We start from the raw sequence: 24394 nt of genomic DNA, 5'->3' as shown, positions 1-24394 counted from the left end.
ATTTGTAAGAATTAGAAGAGAATATAAAAATTAAAAAATGTTCGCCCTGGCCAGTTTAACTCAGCAGTTGGAGCATCGGCCTGTGGACTAGAGAGTCTTAGGTTCGGTTCCCACTAGGGGGACGTACCAAAAAGAAAAAGTTAAAAAATGTTCTTAACTCCCAATGCTTTATAAATATAAACTCTTTAGTCTTTTAAAAAAATTTATTGATTGATTTAAGAGAGAGAGAAAAACATTGATTTGTTGTTCCACATATTTATGCATTCACTACTTGATTCTTGTATGTGCCCTGACCTGGGATCAAACACAAAAACTTGGTGAACTTGGACAACACTCCAATCAACTGAGCTACCTGGCCAGAGCTGAACTTTCTAGTCTTTAAAATCAAGCACCAGTAAAAAAGAGAATATTATAGTAAAAGAAAAAATTTCATTAAAAATGTCCCCAAAATGAAATCAACATCATACCTTTTAGATTAGAATGTGGAAGACATAAATATCGTGACTTCACTAAATACTCCCTTTCCTCCTCTAGATTATGTGGAAAATTAAAACCAACTCATGGAATTGAAAGTGTTACATTAAGTTGTTTATGAAATGTGCCTGCTACAGACTGAAAAAATAGCCAGTGCTCAGTAAACATTAGTCCCTTCCTCCAGCTCATTATGAACACATATATGCATGACCACAGAGAAAACATTTATGGTAGCAAAAGAAAGAATTGTGTAATATAACATTTTATTATTCTAAGCCACATTCTTTGCATTAAATAAGAAGCAAATTATGCATAATATTCTAAATAAGACTTTCTGGAGGTTAAAATAAATGTCATCCAAAATTCCATTTGACATTCATAAATCTCAGTTCAGAGTAAGAGGGGATAATTGTAGTGGAAAGCTGAAAAGGACTATGGATCAAGTCCTAATTCTCCAGAGCTTTTAGGGTCTGTAGCTAAGGATTTCACATTAGTTACCAGAAGAAGAAAAAATTTCTTTCAAATGGAAAAGAAGAAAGTTGGATTTGCCTGAGGACATTTTTGCATTTATCTTCAGATAGAGTAGGAGGGAGACAGAGAGGAAGAGAGAGAGAGAGAGAAACATTGATGTGCGAGAGACACATCAAGTGGCTGCCACCCACACGACCCCAGCCAGGGCTGGGAACAAACTGCAACCGAGGTACATGCTCTTAGTGGAAACCCAACCTGGGACTCTCTGGTCCACAGGCTGACACTCTAACTGCTGAGCCAAACCAGCCAGGGCTGCATAATATTTTAAATAAACTACAGTCATTTGACCTTGGTTCAAGGTTGTACTATTTTTTTTTCTTTATTGATTTTAGAGAGAGAGGGAGAAAGTGTTAGAAACATGGATGAGAGAGAATATCGATTGGCCGCCTCCTGCATGCTCCCTACAGAGGATCAGGCCCACAACCTGGGCATGTGCCCTGACCAGGAATCGAACCAGTGACCGCTTGGTGCATGGGTTGACACTCAACCACTGAACCACACTGGCCGGGCCGTACTATTTTTTTTAAGTAAGCTTATGTCAAAGTTTGTTGAGAGAGCAAATCTCAGACTAGATATTCAATGAGGAGAGGTATATTTTGTAGGAAAATTAGACAAAACCTACTTGGAATTTTCTGAATAAAAAAATATCTGAGATAGTCCTAAACCTGTAAAATTATAAATTGGAGTTTCAAACTCACATATCTTACAAAAGAAAAATGAATATGTATGATGGGAATGGAACATGTAAATCCACATTACTGAATATTCTGATAATGTTTATTAGAGGTAGTTCAACACACGCACACACACACACACACACACACATATGCACATGCACACACACAGCCTTACTTCAACCCCATAATAAAACAGGCACTACTTACCTCATCTGTGCCCCCAAATCTTTGCAGTAAATGTAGGTTGTGTTTCCTTCCAATATTTCTTCTTTAGCAGATGAAGGGATCAATTATTTGTGACTCTATAAAAAAAAGACACAAATTTCAGTTTGGAACACCCAAATTCACTGAGAGATAGTTTGAAAAGAGATATTATTGACTTAAATGAGTTATCAGTTCCTTTTCACTAGACTTTTTAAAAGGTGAAACCCCTCACCTGGAGTAACTGGGACAGTGGTTTTCAAATTGACGTGAATTAATTCTACAAACATGAGTTTGCCTAAGTACAAGTAGGTCTCTTGTCCAATCTTTCCCTGAGATTTCAGAAAGGATTTCAATGGGAAAATGTCTTGTAAGGGGTAAGTTTAATCTTTTACTAAGCTTTTATGATAATTACTATTATTGTGCATTTGTTTATACTATCATTTTTTGTTTTTAATTTACCAAACTTTGTTTGATTTTTGTCTACTTTTCTACCTTCTATTGTTATGATTACATTTGTTTTACTTTTATTTAAAAATTTCCTTTTAGTTTTTTGTTCACAATGTTTAGGCTTAAATTTTAACAAACATACTTGATTTAACAATATCTAAGTATAATAATTATTTATTCCTTCCTCCTACATAACTAAACAACTTTAGAACTTTAATACTAAACGCCTTATTACGTTGTTTTCTACTGTATATATTTGGTTTTACTGTCTTTTAATATTCTACAAAATTACTCATCAGTATATCTTCATCTCAACTCATATGCTACTTGTATCTTGCTCCTTTTTCCGGATTCTATTTTTTCTGAACCAGATCTTTTATTAGTTCTTCTAGTTAGAGCCTGTTAGTAGTCAAATCTCTCAGACTGTCTGAGAAAAATGTCTTTTTTCTACATTATTCTTATATAGAAGTTCAACTGTACACAGAATTTTAAAGATTTGGAGATATTCCATTTCCTTTTGGTTTCTATCGCTGCTTATGAGTGGTCCACACTAAGTATAATATTTTTGTAGGTAATTTGTCTGTGCTCAGTTTAAGCTTTGCTTATTGTTCTTGGTTATATATTTGTACACATATCATCTTTGTGATTTTTATATATAGAAATAAACTCTTGCTTGGGACTCAGTGTACTTCTTTAATCAAATAACTTCTTTTGGTTCTGGAAAATTCTCAGCTATTTTTTCCAAAAATGTTCTTTCTGCCATTAAATCTTCTAAACCTATCTTTCGTATCCTCTGTATCTCAATGTATCCCTTTTATTTTTTCTGTACATTCTCAAACATATTTTCATTTCTCTTCATTCTTGTCTTAATTTTGTGTGATCTACAGTGTAATTTTTTAGGGTATTTTTGACATAAAATTCATAAACTATTTCTAGAAGTAATATGTGGTCCTTTTAAAAATCTTCCAGTTTAAATAGAGGCAGACAGACAGATAGATAGAGATATATCCTATTACCTCATTATAATTCCTTTCCTGCCCTGGCCGGTTTGGCTCAGCGGTTAGAGTGTCGGCCTGCGGTCCCGAGAGACCCGGGTTCGGTTCCCGCTAAGGGCGCGTACCTCGGTTGCAGTTTGTCCCCGGCCCTGGTCGGTTGTGGGGGTGGCAGCCACTCGATGTGTCCCTTCACATTGATGTTTCTCTCTCTCTCTCTGTTCCTCTCTCTCCCGCCCACTCTACCTGAACAAAAAATGGAAAAATGTCCTCGGGTGAGGATAAAAAAAAAAAAATTAAAAAAAAAAAAATTCCTTTCCTATATTTCTCTCTTAAATTTTATTTTCAACCATTCTTAAATTATAGCATTTCCGTAAGATCTTTGAGATGCTAATTTTTCTGTTTGTATTTTTACTGAATTTCCATGAGTCTTGTGAATTTGGGTTGTGGAAATTTCTGCATTTTGTACTTAATTCTGCTGTGAATCCTAGGAGTTTCACTGGTCCAGGAAAGCATAAACTCTGGAACTGCAAACAATGTAAGCAGTGTGAATCTGGGCCCCATTTATGGATAATTCGTGGGATTTCCATTACATATAGAACAAGTATTTTCTCTTTATCTTCAGCTCCAAACCTTTACTTCTCTGTTCCACTTTAGGAATCTTTTTAAGAGTGTTAAGTCCTTTATGGTTCCAGCTTTATATTTGGGTTTTAGTTTCAACTCTCCAGCTCTTGTTGGCCAAGACCACATTTCTAAGTATTAAATCCTTAGTCCCTGGTCTTGATCATTTATGTAGATCATGGGCCCCATCTTGGTCTGTCACAGTACCGACTGTCACAGTGGGAACTCTGGCTCTGAGTTTTATTTTATTTATTTTTTATTATTATTATTTCTGGCTCCTGTGATTGCCCATTATGTCTTTCAAGCTTGACTATGCGTATTGTAATATAAAGGGAGAGCTAAATCTGTATTCATTTACCTCCTAATGTGATTGGGAAGTGTCCTGGTTCATCTTTTATAATCTTACTTTTCAATATCTTTTGTTTTCTAGTTTCCAACCTGTAAATATATATTTACAACTCTTTGTCTCATCTAATTTTATAGGACCATTCTTATTTCTCCCACCGATTTTATTACTAGTAATTGTGTAACAACGATATTAGAGCGACCACATAGCACACATAGCTGCAGGCTCCAACTGTGCCCTTTTGCTGGGAGCCCCACACTCTACCCACCGGCCCTGACTTGGGTAAAGGTGACAGCTCCTCCATGGCAAGTTACTGGCAGTTGGGCAGGGTCTGAAAGAGAGTGATGTCCTGGGCTGTTCTTCAGGGTGAAGTTTCCAGGTTCAGGCAGCCGTGATCCCCTGGGACGAATTCTAACATCTCAAGGCTGCAGGAGGGAACTGGGCCCAAGGATAGCAGTTCAGGTTGGTGTGGTCTTGCATCTCGGTAGACATTGCATTGAGTCCCTGGTTCTTCACCAGAAGTCCAGGTGGTTTTCTGGACTTCTGGAAATCTACAGAGTTGCGCAGTTCACTCGGTCATTTCGGTCTGTGGAAGTCCTCACAGCCTTTGAGCTAGGCTCAGTCTTGCACTTGGCTGGGCTCCTGGGGCAAGGAGCCTCTACACCGTAAGTTGAGGGTTGGAATGAGCTATTGGGGTTTGCTAGATAGTTGCCGCAGGCCAGACTCCTATGGAGAACTCTGGAACTGGAGGCCTCTGGCGCTAGGGCCGTAGGAGGAAATAGGAAGGCACTAGGGGTTTCTCATCCCAGGACTTCCCTGCTGCCAAGTAGATCGCCAGAGAACCTGCCAGGATTGGGCTGCTTCTGAGAAGAGAGGGCGCCGCTGCTGCTGCTGCTGCTGCTGCTGCTGCTTCTTCTTCTTCTTCTTCTTCTTCTTCTTCTTCTTCTTCTTCTTCTTCTTTTTGGTGAGAAATTCTTTATCTATCTATCTATCTAATTTTGACATGTATATATTCAGAATATATATATATATATATATATATATATATATATATATATATATATTCCTAATTCAGTAGGCCCTTGAGTAATGTAGCTTCATTCAACATCCTTTTATTACATGCCTAGGAACTAAACTCTTGCTTATATAAATTAGCCTAAGGCAAACATATATATTATACTTTCCAGACACTATCCAATTTGTCCTCCAAAAAGATTTACAAATGTTTGTAGGTAAAGAAAACTGCGCAGAAAAATGAAATGCCTGAACAAAGAAGACTTAAACTCTTCAGTAGAAGAAACTTTTTCAGTACCTATTAATATATATATTGAAGTGTGCTCAGTTAGCCTTAAAACTAATTTCCCAAAAACATGTAAAGGTTCTTTCTTAATAAAATGTCTCAAATACAATGACAGAATTATAGTAGCCTAACTTTGAGTCCAAATATAAAGAAGTCTCAAAGGGTCCACTAAACTTATCCCCAAAACAGCTCAGGCAAGGTTTCATCAGGAGTTACCCCCCCCCCCCAAAAAAAAGAGGATAAAACAGATTGTGAAAGTGTGGCTTTTGCTTTTGGCTGCCCCAACCAGATCTGAATTAAGTGATATCACATGTTAAAAAAAAAAAAAAATCTCAAAAAGGACTTTATAGAACTGTAACTGTGACCTTTCCCCAGTGTTTTATTTTTATTTACATTTATAATGATTATATATATATAATATATATCTCCAAGCTTGGTTTTGCTGGAAATCTTCATTCCATTAACCCTCTTTGGTTTATGAGAAAAGTAAACACAAGGAGCCCAAGTGTCATATTTACAGAGCAAAGCCACTGTAGCTAGCCTGAGATTTGGTGTATACTTACACTGTATCTCTTTGTTTCCATAGAGCTGAGAAATCTAAAAAGTTATCCAATGTTCTCAACACCTGGGAGGGATTAGAAATGAGACAAGTCTATCTAATCACAACTGTGGAGTTCACTTCATGACTAGGAAGGTCCCATATCCATGTTCCTAACAGCTAAGAAAGCAAGCCCTGTTGAGATTTTTTGTGGATAACGTCAGGTAAGAATCCAAATAAGCCTTCAGTTGGAGAGGTAACAAAGCTGCCGTTATGGGCATAATGGGCTTCATGGGACTCTTTCTCAATGGTAACAGCACTATCTTAGGAATCACAGTTTGTCTTTTAAAATAAATATACACTTCTTTATGTAATCTGCCTCCCCTATTCTTATTTCTTCTCTTCATTTGTTACACAATAGTGATGTAGTTTGGGGTTAAAACTGATACAGCACTTATCACATCTTAAATTCAGTAAAAGGAAATAAGAAAAATGAGGTCTTTATGTAAAATATACCTATTTATTCCCCTTATAATGCCAGTAGAATTTTTGTTCTTTAGAAAGATCTTGTTGAAAGAATTATTTGTTTCGCAATCTGTTTGTTCTAATCCTAGTGAACCTCAACCATGCAATACAATAGTATGTGTGTAATAATATTTTAAAAATATAAATTCAGTGCATTGCTTGGATCATGTGAACTCAGAAAATCTGATGTTTGTATTCATTATTTCATTAATCCCATCAGGCATGCTTTCAACATTTGCTGAGTGTGGAACATTCACTCAGCTGGGTGTTTGAAATAAAAACATTTCCAGGACCAAAGAAAACCCCAGAGCAAGTAGAAGGAAAGCAATAGTAAAGATCAGAGCAGAAATAAATGACATAGAGACTGAAAAAAAAAAAACAAAACAGTTCAAAAGATCAATGAAACAAGAAGCTGGCTCTTTGAAAAGATAAACAAGATTGACCCATCAAGAAACAAAGAGAGAGGTCCCAAATAAACAAAATCAGAAACCAAAGAGGAGAAGTAACAATTAACACTACAGAAATACAAAGGATCATTAACAAATATGAACAATTATACGCCAACAAGCTAGATGAAACAGACAAATTTTTGGAAACACATAGTCTCCCAAAATGGAATCGGGAACAGATAGAAAACTTGAACAGACCAATAACAACTAAGGAAAGTGAAGATGTAATCAAGAATCTCACCGAAAACAAAAGCCTAAGCCTGGATGGTTTATGGGGGAGGATTACCGAATATTCAAAGAAGAACTAACACCCATTCTCCTCAAACTGTTCCAAAAAAGTCAAAAAAAAAAAAAGGAAGACTTTCAAATTCATTTTATGAGGCCAGCATAATTCTAATTCCAAGACCAGATAAAGACACTACAAAGAAAGAAAACTATAGGCCAATACCCATGATAAACACAGATGCCAAAATCCTTAACAAAATATTAGCAAATCAGATCCAGCAACACATTAAAAATATTATTCATCATGACCAAGTGGGATTCATACCAGAGATGCAAGGCTGGTACAATATTTGCAAATCAATAAATGTGATACACTACATAAATCAAAATGAAAGATAAAAACCATACAATCATATCAATAGGTGCTGAAGAAGCTTTCAACAAAATACAGCACCAATTTCTAATTAAAATGCTCAGCAAGGTAGGACTAGAAGGATCATATCTTGATATAATAAAGGCCATATATGAAAAACCTACAGCTAACGTCATCTCAATGGGCAAAAACTACAAGCATTTTCTTAAGAACAGGAACAAGACAGGGATACCCACTTTCACCACTTATTTAACATAGGACTAAAAGTCTTAGCCATAGCAATTAGACATGAAGGAAATATAAAAGGGGTCCAAATTGGAAAGGAGGAAGTGAAACTGTCCTTATTTGCAGATGACATTATATTGTACATAAAACACCCTAAAGACTCCATCAAAAATCTGTTAGATTTAAAAAATGAATTTTGCAAAGTATCAGGATACAAAATTAATATCAAGAAATTGATGGAGTTCTTATACACCAACAATGAACTCACAGAAAGAGAAACTAAAAAAACAATCTCATTTATCATGTGGCAAAAAGATTAAGATATCTAGAAATAAACTTAACCAAAGAAGTAGAGGACCTATTTGCAGAAAACTACAGGACATTGAAAAGGAAATGGAGGAAGATATAAAAAAGTGGAAGCATATGTCTTATTCATGGATTGAAAGAATTAATATCATTAAAATGACCATACTACCCAAAGCAATCTATAGATCCAATGCAATCCCCATTAAAATACCAATGACATATTTCATAGAACTATAACAAATACTTCAAAAGTTCACATGAAGCCAAAAAAGACCCCGAATAGCAACAGCAATCTTGAAAACGAAGAATAAAGGAGGAGGAATCACAGTACCAGATATCAGGTTATACTACAAAGCTGTTTTAATCAAAACAGCCTGGTACTGGCACAAAAACAGGCATATAGATCAATGGAATGAAACAAGAAAAACAGAAATAGACCCAAGACACTATGCTCAATTAATATTTGACAAAGGCCCTGGCCAGTTTGGCTCAGCAGTTGGAGCGTTGGCCTGCAGACCAGAGAGTCCCAGGTTCAGTTTCCGCTAGGCCCTACCGACTAGGGGCACGTACCAAAAAATATATCTATATTTGGAAACAACCATCAGAATGGAAAGGGAACCCACTGTATGAGAGAGCATCATTGCCAACGATGCATAAGATACAGAATTAATTTCCAAAATATATAGAGTGCTTATACAATTCAACAAAAGGAAGACAAAGAACCCAATTTAAAAATGGGCAGAGGAGCTAAATAGACACCTCTCCAAAAAGGACATACAAATGGCCAAGAGACAAATGAAGAAATGCTCAACATCATTAATCATCAGAGAGATGCAAATTAAAGCAACAATGAGGTATCACCTTACACCTGCCAGAGTGGCTGCCATCAACAAATCATCAAACAACAAGTTCTGGCAATGGTGTGGAGAAAAGGGGACTCTAGTACACTGCTGGTGGGAATACAGACTGGTGCAGCCACTATGGAAAACAATATGGTGTTACCTCAAAAAATTAAAAACTGAACTGCCATTTGACCCAGTGTTCCCACTTCTAGGAATATATCCTAAGAAGCCTGAAACACCAATCAGAAAGAATATATGTACTCTTATGTTCATAGCAGCACTATTTACAATAGTTAAGATCTGAAAACACCCCAAGTGTTCATCAATAGATGAGTGGATTAAAAATGTAGTACATATACACAATGAAACACTATGCACCTGTAAGAAAGATCTCTCCTCCTTTGAGACAACATGGAGGGACCTGGAAAGTATTATGTTAAGTGGAATAAGCCAATTAGGAAAGACAAATATCACATGATCTCACTTATTTGTGGAATATAATGAACAAAAAAACTTGATGATTAAAACAGACCTGGAAACATAGAAAAGAGTATGGTTCCGACACTCAAACCTCAGAGGAGGGCGGTGGGGCACAGGGATCAGCACTGTAATGGAAGTATACATCTTTTGACAATGTGCAATTCAAATTTGAAAATCCAAATTCATTTATTAATATTAGATTCAAGCATCTGACTACTTCATTATGTCTTTTAATATAGATGATCTCAAGCATTTATATATTGAAATATATATTATTGAAACATTATTTTATTTTTTTATATATTACTCTTAGAATTTTATATTGACTTAATTTTTGAGTTATAATTACAAAAAGCAAAACACATAGATCTTTAGTCTGTATTTTAATGAATTTAACAAATCTATAATCCATATATTCAATATCTCATCAAGGTATAAAACATTTCCATCACTCTACTCACCTCATGCCTCTTTATTGTTTTTTTTTTTGTGTGTGTGTTTTCTTTTCTTTTTTTTTTTTTTTTTTAATTTTATTTATTAATTTATTTTTTTGTTACAGATATTTTACCTTTTTACCCCATTGGCACCCCCCACCCCACCCCCCCTCCACCCTGTCCCCGGCTTAGTTGTCCATGTCCATTGGTCATGCATACATGCATATAAGTTCTGTGGTTTATCTCTTCCCACCCCCCACCCCCCATCCCCTCTTCTGAGGGATGTCAGTCTGTGCCCTACTTCCATGTGTCTGGGTCTACTGTATTCCTCAGACTGTTATGTTCATTATATTCCGTATATAAGTGAGATCATGTGGTATTTGTCTTTTTCTGCTTGGCTTCTTTCACTTAGGATAATACTTTCCAGGTCCCTCCATGTCGTCTCAAAGGATAAGAGATCTTTCTTTCTTACCGCTGCATAGTATTCCATTGTGTATATGTACCACAGCTTTTTGATCCATTCGTCTACTGGTGGACACTTGGGCTGTTTCCAGATCTTAGCTATTGTAAATAGTGCTGCTATGAACATGGGGGTACATATATTCTTCCTGATTGGTGTTTCAGGCTTCTTAGGGTATATTCCCAGCAGTGGGATCACTGGGTCGAATGGAAGTTCAATTTTTAATTTTTTGAGGTAGCACCATATTGTTTTCCATAGCGGCTGCACCAGTCTGCATTCCCACCAGCAGTGTATTAGAGTCCCCTTTTCTCCACATCCTCGCCAACACTTGTTGTTTGATGATTTGTTGATGGCGGCCATTCTGACAGGTGTGAGGTGATACCTCATAGTTGTTTTAATTTGCATCTCTCTGATGATTAGTGATGTTGAGCATTTCTTCATATGTCTCTTGGCCATTTGTATGTCCTGTTTGGAGAGGTGTCTATTCAGCTCCTCTGCCCATTTTTTAATTGGGTTCTTTGTCTTCCTTTTGTGGAGTTGTATGAGCACTCTGTATATACTGGAAATTAACCCCTTATCTGATACATCATTGGCAATGATGTTCTCCCATACAGTGGGTTGCCTTTCCATTTTGATGATTGTTTCTTTTGCTGTGCAGAAGCTTTTTAGTTTGATGTAGTCCCATGTGTTCATTTTCTCCTTTATTTCTGTTGCCTTAGGTGATGTATCAGTGAAAATTCTGCTCCGTATGATGTCCGAAATTTTGTTGCCTACATTTTCTTCTAGAATTTTTATGGATTCACGGGTCACATTTAAGTCTTTTATCCATTTCGAGTTTATTTTTGTGTATGGTGTAAGTTGATGGTCTAGTTTCATTTTTTTGCATGTAGCTGTCCAGTTTTCCCAACACCATTTATTAAAGAGGCTGTCTTTACTCCACTGTATGCTCTTGCCACCTTTGTCAAATATTAATTGAGCGTATTGCCTTGGGTCCATTTCTGGGTTTTCAGTTCTGTTCCACTGGTCTATATGCCTGTTCTTGTGCCAGTACCAGGCTGTTTTGGTTACAGTCGCTTTGTAGTATAACCTGATATCTGGTATTGTGATCCCTCCAACTTTGTTCTTCTTTTTCAAGATTGCTGTGGCTATTCGGGGTCTTTTTTGGTTCCATATGAACTTTTGAAGTATTTGTTCTAGTTCTATGAAATATGTCGTTGGTATTTTGATGGGGATTGCATTGAATCTATAGATTGCTTTGGGTAGTATGGACATTTTAATTATGTTAATTCTTCCAATCCATGAACAGGGTATGTGCTTCCACTTTTTATATCTTCCTCTATTTCTTTTTCAATGACCTGTAGTTTTCTGCAAATAGGTCTTTTACTTCTTTGGTTAAGTTTATTCCTAGGTATCGTAATTTTTTTGGAGCGATGGTAAATGGGATTGTTTTTTCAGTTTCTCTTTCTGTGAGTTCATCATTGATGTACAAGAATGCCGTCGATTTCTTGACGTTAATTTTGTATCCTGCTACTTTGCCAAATTCAATTATTAAGTCTAATAGATTTTTGATGGAGTCTTTAGGGTTTTCTATGTACAATATCATGTCATCTGCAAATAATGACAGTTTCACTTCCTCCTTTCCAATTTGGATCCCTTTTATTTTTTCTTCATGTCTGATTGCTGTGGCTAAGACTTCCAGTACAATGTTAAATAAGAGTGGCGAAAGTGGACATCCCTGTCTTGTTCCTGTTCTTAATGGAAATGTTTTTGGTTTCTGTCCATTGAGTATGATGTTGGCTGTAGGTCTTTCATATATGGCCTTTATTATGTTGAGATATGATCCCTCTATTCCTACATTGCTGAGCGTTTTTATCAGAAATGGATGCTGGATTTTGTCGAATGCTTTTTCAGCATCTATTGATATGATCATGTGGTTTTTATTCTTCATTTTGTTTATGTGGTGTATCACGTTTATTGATTTGCGAATATTGTACCAGCCTTGCATCCCTGGAATGAATCCCACTTGGTCATGGTGAATAATTTTTTTGATGTATTTCTGGATCCGATTTGCTAGTATTTTGTTCAGGATTTTGGCGTCTATGTTCATCAGGGATATTGGCCTGTAGTTTTCTTTCTTCGTAGTGTCTTTTTCTGGTTTTGGAATTAGAATTATGCTGGCCTCATAGAACGTGTTTGGAAGTCTTCCTTCTTCTTGAATTTTTTGAAATAGTTTGAGGAGAATGGGTGTTAGTTCTTTTTTGAATGTTCGGTAAAACTCCCCCGTGAAACCATCTGGGCCTGGGCTTTTGTTTGCTGGGAGAGTCTTGATTACCTCTTCAATTTCCTTAGTTGTTATTGGTCTGTTCAAGTTTTCTATCTCTTCGGGGAATAGTTTTGGGAGACTGTGTGTTTCTAGAAATTTGTCCATTTCGCTGAGATTGTCGAATTTGTTGCCATATAGTTGTTCATAGTAGTTGTTAACGATCTTTTGTATTTCCGTGGTGTTGGTTGTTACTTCTCCTCTTTCATTTCTGATTTTGTGTATTTGGGTTCTCTCTCTTTGTTTCTTGGTGAGTCTAGCTAAGGGTCCATCTATCTTGTTTATCTTTTCGAAAAACCAGCTCTTTGTTTCATTGATCCTTTGAATTGTTTTTTTGGTCTCTATGTCATTTATTTCTGCTCTGATCTTTACTATTTCCTTCCTTCTACTTGCTCTGGGGTTTTCTTTTTGTTTGCTTTCTAATTCTTTAAGTTGTGAGGTTAGACAGTCAATTAGAAATTTTTCTTGTTTTTTGAGGTAGGCCTGTAGTGCTATGAACTTCCCTCAGAACTGCTTTCGCTGCATCCCATAGATTTTGTGTTGTTGTGTGTTCATTTTCATTGGTTTCCAGGAAGTTTTTAATTTCTTCCTTGATCTCCTCGGTGACCCATTCATTGTTTAATAACATGCTATTTAGCCTCCATGTGTTGAAATGTCTTTGCATGTTCTTTGTGCAATTGATTTCTAGTTTCATGCCATTGTGATCTGAGAAGATGCTTGATATGATTTCAATCTTCTTGAACTTGTAGAGATTTAGTTTGTGTCCTATCATGTGGTCTATCTTTGAGAATGTCCCATGTGCACTTGAGAAGAATGTGTATTCTGTAGTTTTGGGGTGTAATTCTCTGTAGATATCTATTAAATCCATTTGGTCTAGTGCTTCATTTAGAGTCTCTGTTTCCTTGCTAATTTTTTGCCTAGAGGATCTATCCAGTGCTGTCAACGGGGTGTTGAAGTCCCCTGCTATGATTGTATTGTTGTCGATTTCTCCTTGGAAGTCCTCCAGAAGATTTTTAATATATTTTGGTGCTCCTATATTGGGTGCATATATGTTTATCAAGGTTATATCTTCCTGTTGGATAGATCCTTTCAATATTATGTAGTGGCCGTCTTTGTCTCTAGTTATGGTCTTCATTTTGAAATCTATTTTATCAGATATGAGAATTGCTACCCCAGCTTTTTTTTGCTTTCCATTTGCTTGGAAAATTTTTTTCCATCCCTTCACTTTCAACCTATGTGAGTCTTTTGTTGAGAGGTGGGTCTCTTGTAAACAACATATAGATGAGTCATGCTTTCTTATCCAATCAGCTACTCTGTGTCTCTTTATGGGAGCATTCAATCCATTTACGTTTAAGGTGATTATTGATATGTACTTATTTATTGCCATTTTTGTTTAGTGTGGTTCTATTTTTCTTCCCATTTCTACTGCTATTTACAGCAGTCCTTTTAGCATTTCTTGCAGTGCTGGTTTGGTGCTAATGTATTCCCTTAGCTTTTTTTTGTCTGGGAAGCTCTTTATTTGATCTTCTATTTTGAATGATAGCCTTGCTGGGTAGAGTAGTCTTGGATTCAGATTCTTGTTTTTCATGACTTTGATTACTTCATGCCATTCTCTTCTGGCCTGTAGTGTTTCTTATGAGAAGTCAGCTGAAAGCCTTATGGGGTTCCCTTTGTAGGTAACCTGTTGCTTATCTCTTGCTGCTTTTAGGATTCTCTCTTTGTCTTTAATTTGTGGCATTTTAATTACTATGTGTCTTGGTGTGGGCCTGTTTGGGTTCTTCTTACTTGGGACTCTCTGTGCTTCTTGAACTTGAATGCCTTCTTCCTTCACCAAATTAGGGAAGTTTTCTCTCACTATTTTTTTGAATATATTCTCTATCCCTTGCTCCTTTTCTTCTTCTTCGGGGACTCCTATGATGCGAATATTATTACGTTTCCAGTTGTCCCATAGTTCTCTTAAGCTGTCTTCCTGTTTTTTAATAGTTTTTTCCTTTTGTTTTTCTGATTGGTTGATTTTTTCTACCCTGTCTTCTAATTCACTGATCCGGTCCTCAGCTTCCCCTACTCTGCTTTTTAAACCTTCCAATGTGTTTTTCATTTCGGATATGTCATTTTTTATCTCTTCTTGTTGGTTTTTAATTTCCATTTGGCTTATTTTCAGTGTCTCTATGTCCTTACTCATGCTGTTCAGCTTCCTCAAGATCATGGCTCTGAATTCTAGCTCTGTTAACATGCCTAATTGCTCCACATTGATCTCATCTTCGGTGGAGGTGTCTTGCTCTTTCATTTGGCTTCTGTTTCTGTGTTTCACCATTTTAGCTATCACTGTGGGCTTTGGAGCCTGTCAAGTTCTCCCTGTGGGTGTTGGTGTTCTGCTGTTTGTGGCTCCCTCTCCTGTGTTTAGATGAGCGAGGGAGGACCCGCGTTGAACACCACTGTCAAGTCTTACTTTCCTGGTTAAAGTTGCCAGCCCAGGAAATGTACTGTTATCCTCTAGCTTTTTGCCTGGAGGCTAGCAGTCTAGGTTAATTGATGAGTTTTGGGTTGTTTGAAAAACTCCCTCTGGTGCTCAGCCAAGGGGCTTTCACGAGGGTGGGGCAGATGCTGGTCGTTAGTGAGCCTCAATTAACACTTCAATGGCCCACAGGGTGGGGTTGGATCTCCGAGGGAGGGGCTGCTGCCTCTCCCCAGAGCCCTGGGAAGGAGCAATGTGGCTACCGTCCTGAGTGGCTGCACTCAGCCAAAGCTCTGAGCGCCCTCCAAACCCCGAGTGTCCCGACACAGTTCCAGTCCAGTCTGCCCTCCCTCCGCCGGAGCCCAAGGTGAGTGGCTGTGGCTGTTTCAGCCTCTGTCCCGGCTGCGCTGTGGGGCCGCCTGGGAGTGTAACCCGCGGGCGCCGCTTACAGCTAAGGCTGCTGCCGAGCTGCCGACCGTGGGCTCCCAGCCCCGTCTCGCGCCTTCGCAAGCCTACCGGGATGGAGTCAGTGTCCCTCGTTGTATGGTCCTCGCAAGCTGCTTTTCTGTTGGTTTTTCCCGTCGATTTGTCTGTGTTATAGTTGTAATTCCAGTTTGGTTCTGGGAGACGGTCTGTGTAGCTCCGTTCACTCCGCCGCCATTTTTCCTTCTGTCATGCCTCTTTATTGTTAATCTTCTCCCTTCTCTACCCCTAAAACCAACTATTCTTATATCTAATTTCATTGATTAGTTTTGCCTGCTTTTGAATATCATACAAGTGGAATCACAAAGGATGTACTCTTCTGTGCCCAAATTTACTCAACATAGTACTTTTAAGATTCATCCATGTTGCTTTGTGTATCAGTAGTTTGCTCCTTTTTATTGCTGAACAGTATTCAATTTTATAAATTTTAAAGTTTTGTATGTAGGTAGGTTATAGTATCTTTACATTTTATTTAAGGATAGTACATGGGGGCCTTTCAAATGTTTGTTGTAAAAAAGAATTGGGTCTGATAGTTTGAGAACCAATGTTATAGTGGTAAATAGCACAGAATTTATAAAAGAATAATCTGAAGTTGGAATGTAATTCCTGATTCACTTGTTTTTTTGACAGTGATTCTAATCTCTGTAAGTCTTGGTTTACTCATCTTGCAAACTAGAGGTCCTAATAATAATCCTTACCTCACTAGGTTAATGCATTCATTACTTAACTACCGTAAGTAATATATATATATGACTGACACACGTTTAGCATTCAATTATTTGGGCATATGCTATGGTAGACAATGGCCAATTAAGTATTTGGATGACTTTAAGGACCTGCCTCTCTCTCCGAATGTAGCCATATCCAACCACATTTGCCCACTAACTAGATTCCTAATTTGTCACTGGTAGGATTTGGCTCCTTTCCTAGCAGGAAGTTTGCAAAAGGCTGCCTACCTCTATCAAATGGTTACCTCACACCAGTATCACTTGGTGCCTGCTGATCTGATATGGTTATGAAAGGAGATGCTCTCCTATTATGGATCAAATGGGAAGCCAAAGTGGGGCTCAGAGAATAAGAGATAAATTTAGGCTAGAAGTGACAAAGAAATCCCTGGGGTCACAGGTGGCAAAGCCTCAGCTCCCCAGGTACATGACCATACAGGAATTTGAAAATAAAGTCAGACAGGCCATAAATAATTCCTTTATGTGGAGCAAACTCTGAAAAATATGTATTCATCAAGAGTCAAAGTCAGGACTGCCTTTCTGGTGCTCTAGTGTAGGAGCAAGAATAGTTTTGTGTCTCTTTAGGGGAGTGGCTTTTGCATACATATGCAAACTCGCAGAACATGTATGAAAACAGAAGATGTAAAGCCACTTAGTATTACCTCAGTTTGATGGAAACAAAAGGGAACACCCTTCACTGAAAGGGAAGTTAAAGGTGACAGCTTTTTAAATCACTCCAGGTAGAGGACTATATAATCCGGTAATGGAGAAGGGGATGAGCTTTTACCTCGAGAGTTTGGGCCTTTCAGAAATCTGGATCCTTTTTCACCTGGCCCAAGGACAATCAGAACTTCCATCAGGGGTCCAAGAAGATACAGCAGGAGAAGTAGCACAAATACGTGACCTATTGCTTCAGGACATCCTAGAAAGAGACTTTCAGGCATTCTTTCCATTCTGGGCTACCTGATCCTAGCTTGACTCTTGGGGAGTGGTAGGGTAGGCAGGTTCAAACAGCCTAATCACACATAGATGGTTACCACCGTTTGCAGTGGTTCTCAACCTTCCTAATGCTGCGACCCTTTAATACAGTTCCTCATGTTGTGGTGACCCGTAACCGTAAAATTATGTTTGTTGCTACTTCATAACTATAATTTTGCTACTGTTATGTCTTAGGCGACCCCTGTGAAAGGGTTGTTCAACCCCCAAAAAGGTTGCAACCCACAGGTTGAGAACCACTGGTTTAAAGGCTGAGCTGACCAAGTTGACCAGGGAAGCAGTGGTTGAGGGTCCCAGGGAAATATAATGTGTACATTCATTTAAAACATGCAGCTAATAGCCAATTTCCCACATAGAATTGAAGCTTAAATTCATAGAACTGTGATATGTTCAAACTGCAGTAATATGATGACATTGCAGTTTCACACTAAAAGCCTAAAGGCATGGACTACTTTAGAGCAGTGATCGTCAAACTTTAGCATGCATTGGAATCACCTGGATTTCTCATTAATACGTAGATTGTTGAGCCCCAATCCCAGAGTTTACGATTGAGTAATTCTTGGGCAAACCCTGAGAATTTGCATTTGTAATAACCTTTCAGGTTATGATGCTGCTGGCCTAAAGAATCATACTTTGAGAAACACTGCTTAGAGGACCCTCAGTGGCCCAAGAAAAGTCTTGTTACAGTGTGATTTTTGCTTGGAAGAGGGCATATTAACCTGGGGACTCCTTACCAAATCAGGACCTCATGGGGAAAGTGGGCTCTCAGATCCTAGCTAAGTTCCAAGCAGAAATAAAATGTACTCTGCACTCCAGTTCTCATGGAACTAAGTACCTTGCCCTCTGACTTCATCGAGGCCAGGACTCCTGCTTCAACTAATGCTGCAGGTCACCTCCTCGGTGTCACCAAATTTTGTGTCTGTCCCTCTCCACTAAGCTATCATTCTGGCCCTGTGGAATTTAACTTCCAATATTCCCCACCACCCTAAGGAACCCTTATTTTGGAGGAAAGTCTATAGAGCAATTTTCCATGGACAAATCTTAGGCTGAATTAGTTAAATACAGAAAATCAGAACTATTCAGTTTCAAATCTTTGTAGTGGATGAGAAAATGTAGTGAATATACTCTGTGAAACCTCTTTTTTAATTAATCAATTTAGAAGATTGTATAAGGTAGTAAAGGCAGTTTTGTTTTGTTTTTTTTAGGATATGTAACAATATTTCCTTCTGTTCTCAAAAACATATATTTTATATAAAAATACAGATAAAAATAGTGAGTCTCCTTGGGATAATTTGCCTACATTCATAATTTTTGTTTTGAATGGCAAATATAAATCAAAGTCAAAGATGTTATTATAGTAAAATTTTTTATGCTAAGCCTCTAGCATCTACAGCAGGAATTGTTTGAATGAATTGTACCACCACCTACCTGTGTGAGAATCTGTGAACAAATTGTACTGGCATTGGGACAAAATGAAACAATCAGTAATTCATAGACCTTGTCTGTCTTCTCTGCCTTTCTTATCTTGAAAGACACTTAGGGATAATGTTTATCTTTCTTTTGTTATTGCCTGGAACTTGTGTTCCACCTTTCAGAGTAGAAACTACATTTGCCAAAATTGAAATTCACTTGATGTTTAGGCCTTTTGTAATGTTGGCAAGAAGTAACTTCCTGTTTCCTAACAATAAAAGCCAACGAGGCTACTGAGGGAGATGCATATGGGTTGAGTTTCCTTTCAAAAATAAATATTGGTTTAAATCTTAAATGAGAAAAGGTTGAGCCAAATGCATTACACTGGATTTCTGCGACACATGATGAAAGCACTGATCATTTCCCTGTTTCCCTTTCACACCCCCAAGGAACAAATCACCACTGAACAAAGAGAGAAATGTTTGATTCTTTCACAGAGAATCGGGAATATGTCGCTGGACTTTTAATGGAGAATGAACTCTTTCATGGACAGAAGAGGCCACTGAGTATATAATAGAGTTAAATTTGATCCATTTCACCAAAGCAGGACAGGGTCACCTGATAAGAAGTTGTTGAACTTGATGTGAAAAAAGTTACACAACTCTAGCCTTCTAATTCTAGGGACTGTATAAATTAATCTCTGAGCAAAGTATAGAAAGGATTTTAAAATAAGGATATTTTCATTTTAGGCAAAATACCATCCAGAAAACATTGAAAATCCCCAAAGTCACAATAGTTGCTGTACTGCATTCTTTAGTGTTGAGTTTAGGGTTTTTAAATTGAAGTTATATTTTCTTTACTCCTTTACTCAGATGTCATCCTATAGATGTTTGGGAGAAACCACAAGGCCAAAAACAATAATTATCAAGAGGACCTTTTTTCTTTTTAAAAAATTCATACCACAATTTCAACCCTTTAATTTTCTACTTTCACTCTACACTATCCATTCACTTCCCCAGCACAGGTGACATAGAGAGACATACAAAAAATATGAAATGAAATCTTTTGATCTTCTTTTCATCGTGCCCCAGCCAGTTTACTTTACCCCACTGAGGTACAGAACAAAGAATACGGGATTCAGAATTGGGAGGACCATATTTAGGCCCTGGCTCTTCTACAGACTAGTTGGGTGACCTGGCCTAAGTCACTGTGTTAGAAGAAACAAGTAAAATGATGTCTGCACACTATTATTGAGTGTGTGTGTGTGTGTGTGTGTGTGTGTGTGTCACCATATATTCATATTACTACCAACTCTGTCCTTGAGTAAGGGGCTGCACCTTTCATGAATGCCATGACACAACAACTTCATCTGCAGCCTTTGGAGCCATGGTCAAGAAAGAATCATAGAAAGTCCAACTAAAATATTTGTTTTTTACTGATGATGAAACTGAGACAAGGAGATGTTAAGTCACTTACAAGGTTCACCCAGCTAGAACTAGAGCTTTTATATCACCCCTACTCCACTTGACTGAACTCTCCCAGCTAATTCTCATTTCATAGAAGACTAAAAAGTAGAGAAGAAAGAAGTGACTTTGCAGGATAAAAAGAGGATACATGTGGAAGGAGTATTTGAGCACAACCAACAACCCAGGGTTATTGGTGCCAGAGAGGCTGAAGAACACCTAGAAACCCATCGGCCAATGAAGAGAAAATGGATGTGAGCTGGTATATAGTGAGAATAAGGAATGTCAAGCTAGGATAAAGAAGAGGACATGGAAAAGCTGTAATCGAGAGAAAGTTACCTTAGTAAAGAGGCAGAATAATTGATCTATTTAATAACATCAAGAGCAAATTTGATATATTGAATATACATATTGCATATTTACCCTAGGAATCAAGCAGTCAGGCAAAGTTGCTAACATTGCCTCCTTTGTACAAGACTAACCCTACCAACCCTGTGAATTAAATGTTGTTAAATAATATCTGAGGTATTAACTTTCCTAAGGCAAAATTAGGGAATGAAATAGATCCTAATTCTCAATTGTATGCAGACTCTTTGGGACTTGACAAACTTTTGTTTTCATACTCACTCCATCACTTTCTTCAGAACATCTCTGAGGCCCTAGTTTCTCATCTGCAAGATAATAATAAGCCTTTGCAGAGCTTGGACAAGTGTTTTGATAAGATTGCACTGCCAAGCAGTGTCCCGTATGGGACAGAAATGCCTGGTGTGCTTCAGAAATTCTAAGTCCCTTTTTAAGCTAAATAAAGAAATGATTCAGGAAAGGGAAAAAATACCCAAGCTAAGATTCTTAGGCTATTAAGCCTAAACTGTTCCAAGATGTGATTCAGTTTACTATAAGGGGATCAAGAAGGATGGCGATTTTCTACTATAACTAGTCATCTACAAGTTAACCGGCAGTGTATTAAACACTTTGCATATTCTCTTTTAATCCTCAGCACAAACTTGTGAAGTTGATAGTATTCCCATTTTAGGTGATGCAATTGAAACTCAGACAGGCTAAGTAATATTAGGTTACCAGGGGTGTTGCAGGGATTCCAAACCAGGTCTGAACAAAGGAAACCACCTCAGTATTCTCCTATCTTTACTTTATGTTATATGTTCAAGTGGATATAACATCAAATGAGTAGTATGTAAAATTTTTCTTTTGACAGAACAGGATGATAAAGCATTAATTATACTTTTACACAAACACCTTCAACAATTGAAACACCCATTTCAACCTCTGTCTCTGAGTTTGAGCTGCTTGCGTCTGTCTGTGACAAGGGGACCCTCCGACTGAATTTCAATGTCTTCCATTTTCAGCTAGATTTTCCTCCCTGGATTAATGTGAGAGCATTATGAGGCAATCAATGCCAAAGACTTTTGTCAGTTTTCCACTTCCTTGGCTTAAATAAACAGTGTAAAGGAGGGGCCCGGAGGGTGTGTGGGGTGCTCACTCACTCATACAGATGCACTGTTGCACAGACACACAATCTCACAAAGACATACTTTGTCATGGTTCGCTTGGAAAAATCCAAATGAAAAAGGCGGAGGTGAATGAAGAATAAAGCAAAGGAGAAAAAGGAACTAATTTAGGGATAATGAGTGCAAGACTGCCTCAATAAAGAAGAACAACATGTGTCATTAGGTGGCAAGCTTAGCCTTTGTGCAAGATTACACTTCGAAACCCTCCTCCAATTACCTGTTTCTATGCATAAGTAAAGGGGAAATATAAAAGGGGGAGGGAGTACTCCCTAAACAGCGGTAACATTCAGAGAAAATGAACTGTTGCTGTCACAAAGAGATTCTTTTTGCAATTGCCACTGTGAAAGGTGAGAATCCACTATACCATGTGAAACCACATATAGGGTCACCTTTTTTCCAATGGCCAAAAATGGAACTGAGGAGCAGTGAAAGTGTGTCCCCATGTTTGCATCTGGCCTCAACATCTGGGTGTCTCAGAAGCTTCTGAATAAAGCAGCAAGTCTCCATCTGAGGTGACCTGTTCACAGCATGGGTCAGTTCATGAGAATGAAGCTCTTTTGCCATGAGGACTAATGACAGGGCAGGAAAGCCTGCGGAGGAGAAAGCCCTGAGCTTGAACAATGCATTCAAAAGCCTGGCTAAGGAACACTTCCAAAGTCATTCCTTCCTCACCCCACCAGCCACCACTATGGATAAAGGTAGGGGTGGGGTAGAAGGATAAAGATGATCAAGGAAAGGAAACCATAATAAGAGGTTTATCTCTGAGTGACTTAAACTTCCCCCCTTCCCAGATATCAACTCTATTGCAACTGATTGCCTTATCTAATCCCAACCCAATTTGTGGGTAATTGTTGGCTTTTACAAAGGAAAGCAGGAGATATTCTTTTCATAGTTGCCTGCCTTTCTCAAGTGTCCAGCCTCCCCAAATCCCCTTAAATAAGGATTACTCGCATGTAAGTCAGCTTCCTTTTCTGATACCATCACAACAGTGTTTTTTGTAATCTGACAAGTATAGGTTATTTTAAAAACCATGTAGCTAACAGGTATGTACTTCCTGCCTGCAGGTGAAATAGGCAGCTGCCACTCAGATTCCAAAATATGTGTAAGTATTGCCTTCAGGAAGGGTCAGGACTAATTTCCTTCCCCTCAAGCTGTTTCCCACAGGGAAAGTAAAGTTTCAGAAGGAGAATCTTCAGATGTCCTAGACATGCCCATCCTCACCCTCTGCAGAAGGAGCAAGATGGAATCATCTTTAAAAGACTTGTCACGGACAGCTGAAACGCCAACGCCAGTGTGAGGATGGTTAGGCCTCTGGAGCAGGCGCTGGCTACCATCGTGTGCACCTTCCGGGAATATGCGGGGCGCTGTGGGGACAAGCACAAGCTCTGCCAGGCAGAGCTCAAGGAGCTGCTACAGACGGAGCTGCCCAACTGGACCCCGACAGAGTTTCGGGATTGTGACTACAATAAACTCATGAGTGCTCCGGACACCAACAAGGACTGCGAGGTGGATTTTGTGGAGTACATGCGCTCACTTGCCTGCCTCTGCGTCTGCTGCCACGACCACTTCAAGGATTGTCCCCCAGAGCCCCCTGCTCCCAGTAGCCTCTGCTCCAGCACTGTAGGCAGAGGTCTGCTCAGATCTGCTCCATCTCTGCCCTGAGGTGGTCCTGGGCGTGTTGCCCACAGCCACCCTCCTCTCTCTCCTGCACCCACTCCATCGGGGGTCTCCCAGGTTTCCCCTGATATCTTAATCCATTTTGCCTATGGTGGGGGACACATGAGGGGACCTGTTCCCAGGATCACAAGCTGGTGGCTTATAGATGGATGGAGGTGGGGATCTGCTTTGAGGCTGTCCAGGCCCAGCAGAGTGTGTGCATGAACAACCACAGCAGGAACAGGCCTACTTAACTCCTAATAAAGAACTGGTGTCACTTGAAAAAAAATTAAAAATAAATAAATAAAAGACTTGTCATGTGAAGACTTAATTGCATAAAATGTAAACAACTATTTTGGAAATTCAAATTTCGGGTCAGCAGCAGATCCTTCTACGTTATAAAAAAGGGGCATTTGATTACTCCTTAACAGTCATAACTTGGCGATGAGGTAGAAATTTCAAAATATGGTTTAGATGAGTGGTTCTGAAATTTATAGTCTATCAGAATCTTTTTGAGAACTTTGTCAAAACACAGTGAACCTGGTCTTATCCTGCTGGGCCTCTAATTTTGTATTAACTCTCCAAGTGACTCTGATTGATACACACCAAACTTTGAGAATATCTGGTTTAGACAAACGTTAAGTACTCTGGCTGACCCCCACCCACAACTCCTAATGGAATAGCCTCTTAGACTGCTGGCTCTGTCTGTCCTACTTAAAGCAGAACCTCCCATAGGTTAAATCAGTCCACACTTAGTTTCACAGTTGCACAAACCACTGTAATATTGGAGAAAACATAAAAAATGAGTCAAAATTACCAGTGTCTTTGATCTATTTTGTACATGTCTCTGCTGCTCCTAAGCCTTCATCTTCAGTCCTGGTCCCATATGTCCAGCTCCACCTGGATGCATG

The 24394-nt window shown here is 38.5% G+C and overlaps 1 protein-coding gene across 1 annotated transcript; it reads left to right on the top strand.

The window, feature by feature from the left end:
- Window positions 1-23126: 23126 nt before the first annotated feature.
- Window positions 23127-23489, top strand: LOC118629339 (protein S100-A3-like). The gene has a single exon (XM_036260371.1). It carries the CDS (start codon window positions 23127-23129, stop codon window positions 23487-23489), a length of 363 nt encoding a protein of 120 aa, XP_036116264.1.
- The last annotated feature ends 905 nt before the right edge of the window (window positions 23490-24394 follow it).

Source organism: Molossus molossus, unplaced genomic scaffold (assembly GCF_014108415.1).
Source record: "Molossus molossus isolate mMolMol1 unplaced genomic scaffold, mMolMol1.p scaffold_m16_p_14, whole genome shotgun sequence".
NCBI classification, from domain to species: Eukaryota; Metazoa; Chordata; class Mammalia; order Chiroptera; family Molossidae; genus Molossus; species Molossus molossus.
Note: the sequence above shows the minus strand (reverse complement) of the source record. Positions and strands in the feature narration are given on the sequence as shown.

What these genes read in the sequence shown, in the direction of transcription:
- LOC118629339 (XM_036260371.1), top strand. Translation starts at nt 23,127, where the DNA reads ATGGTTAGGCCTCTGGAGCAGGCGCTGGCTACCATCGTGTGCACCTTC.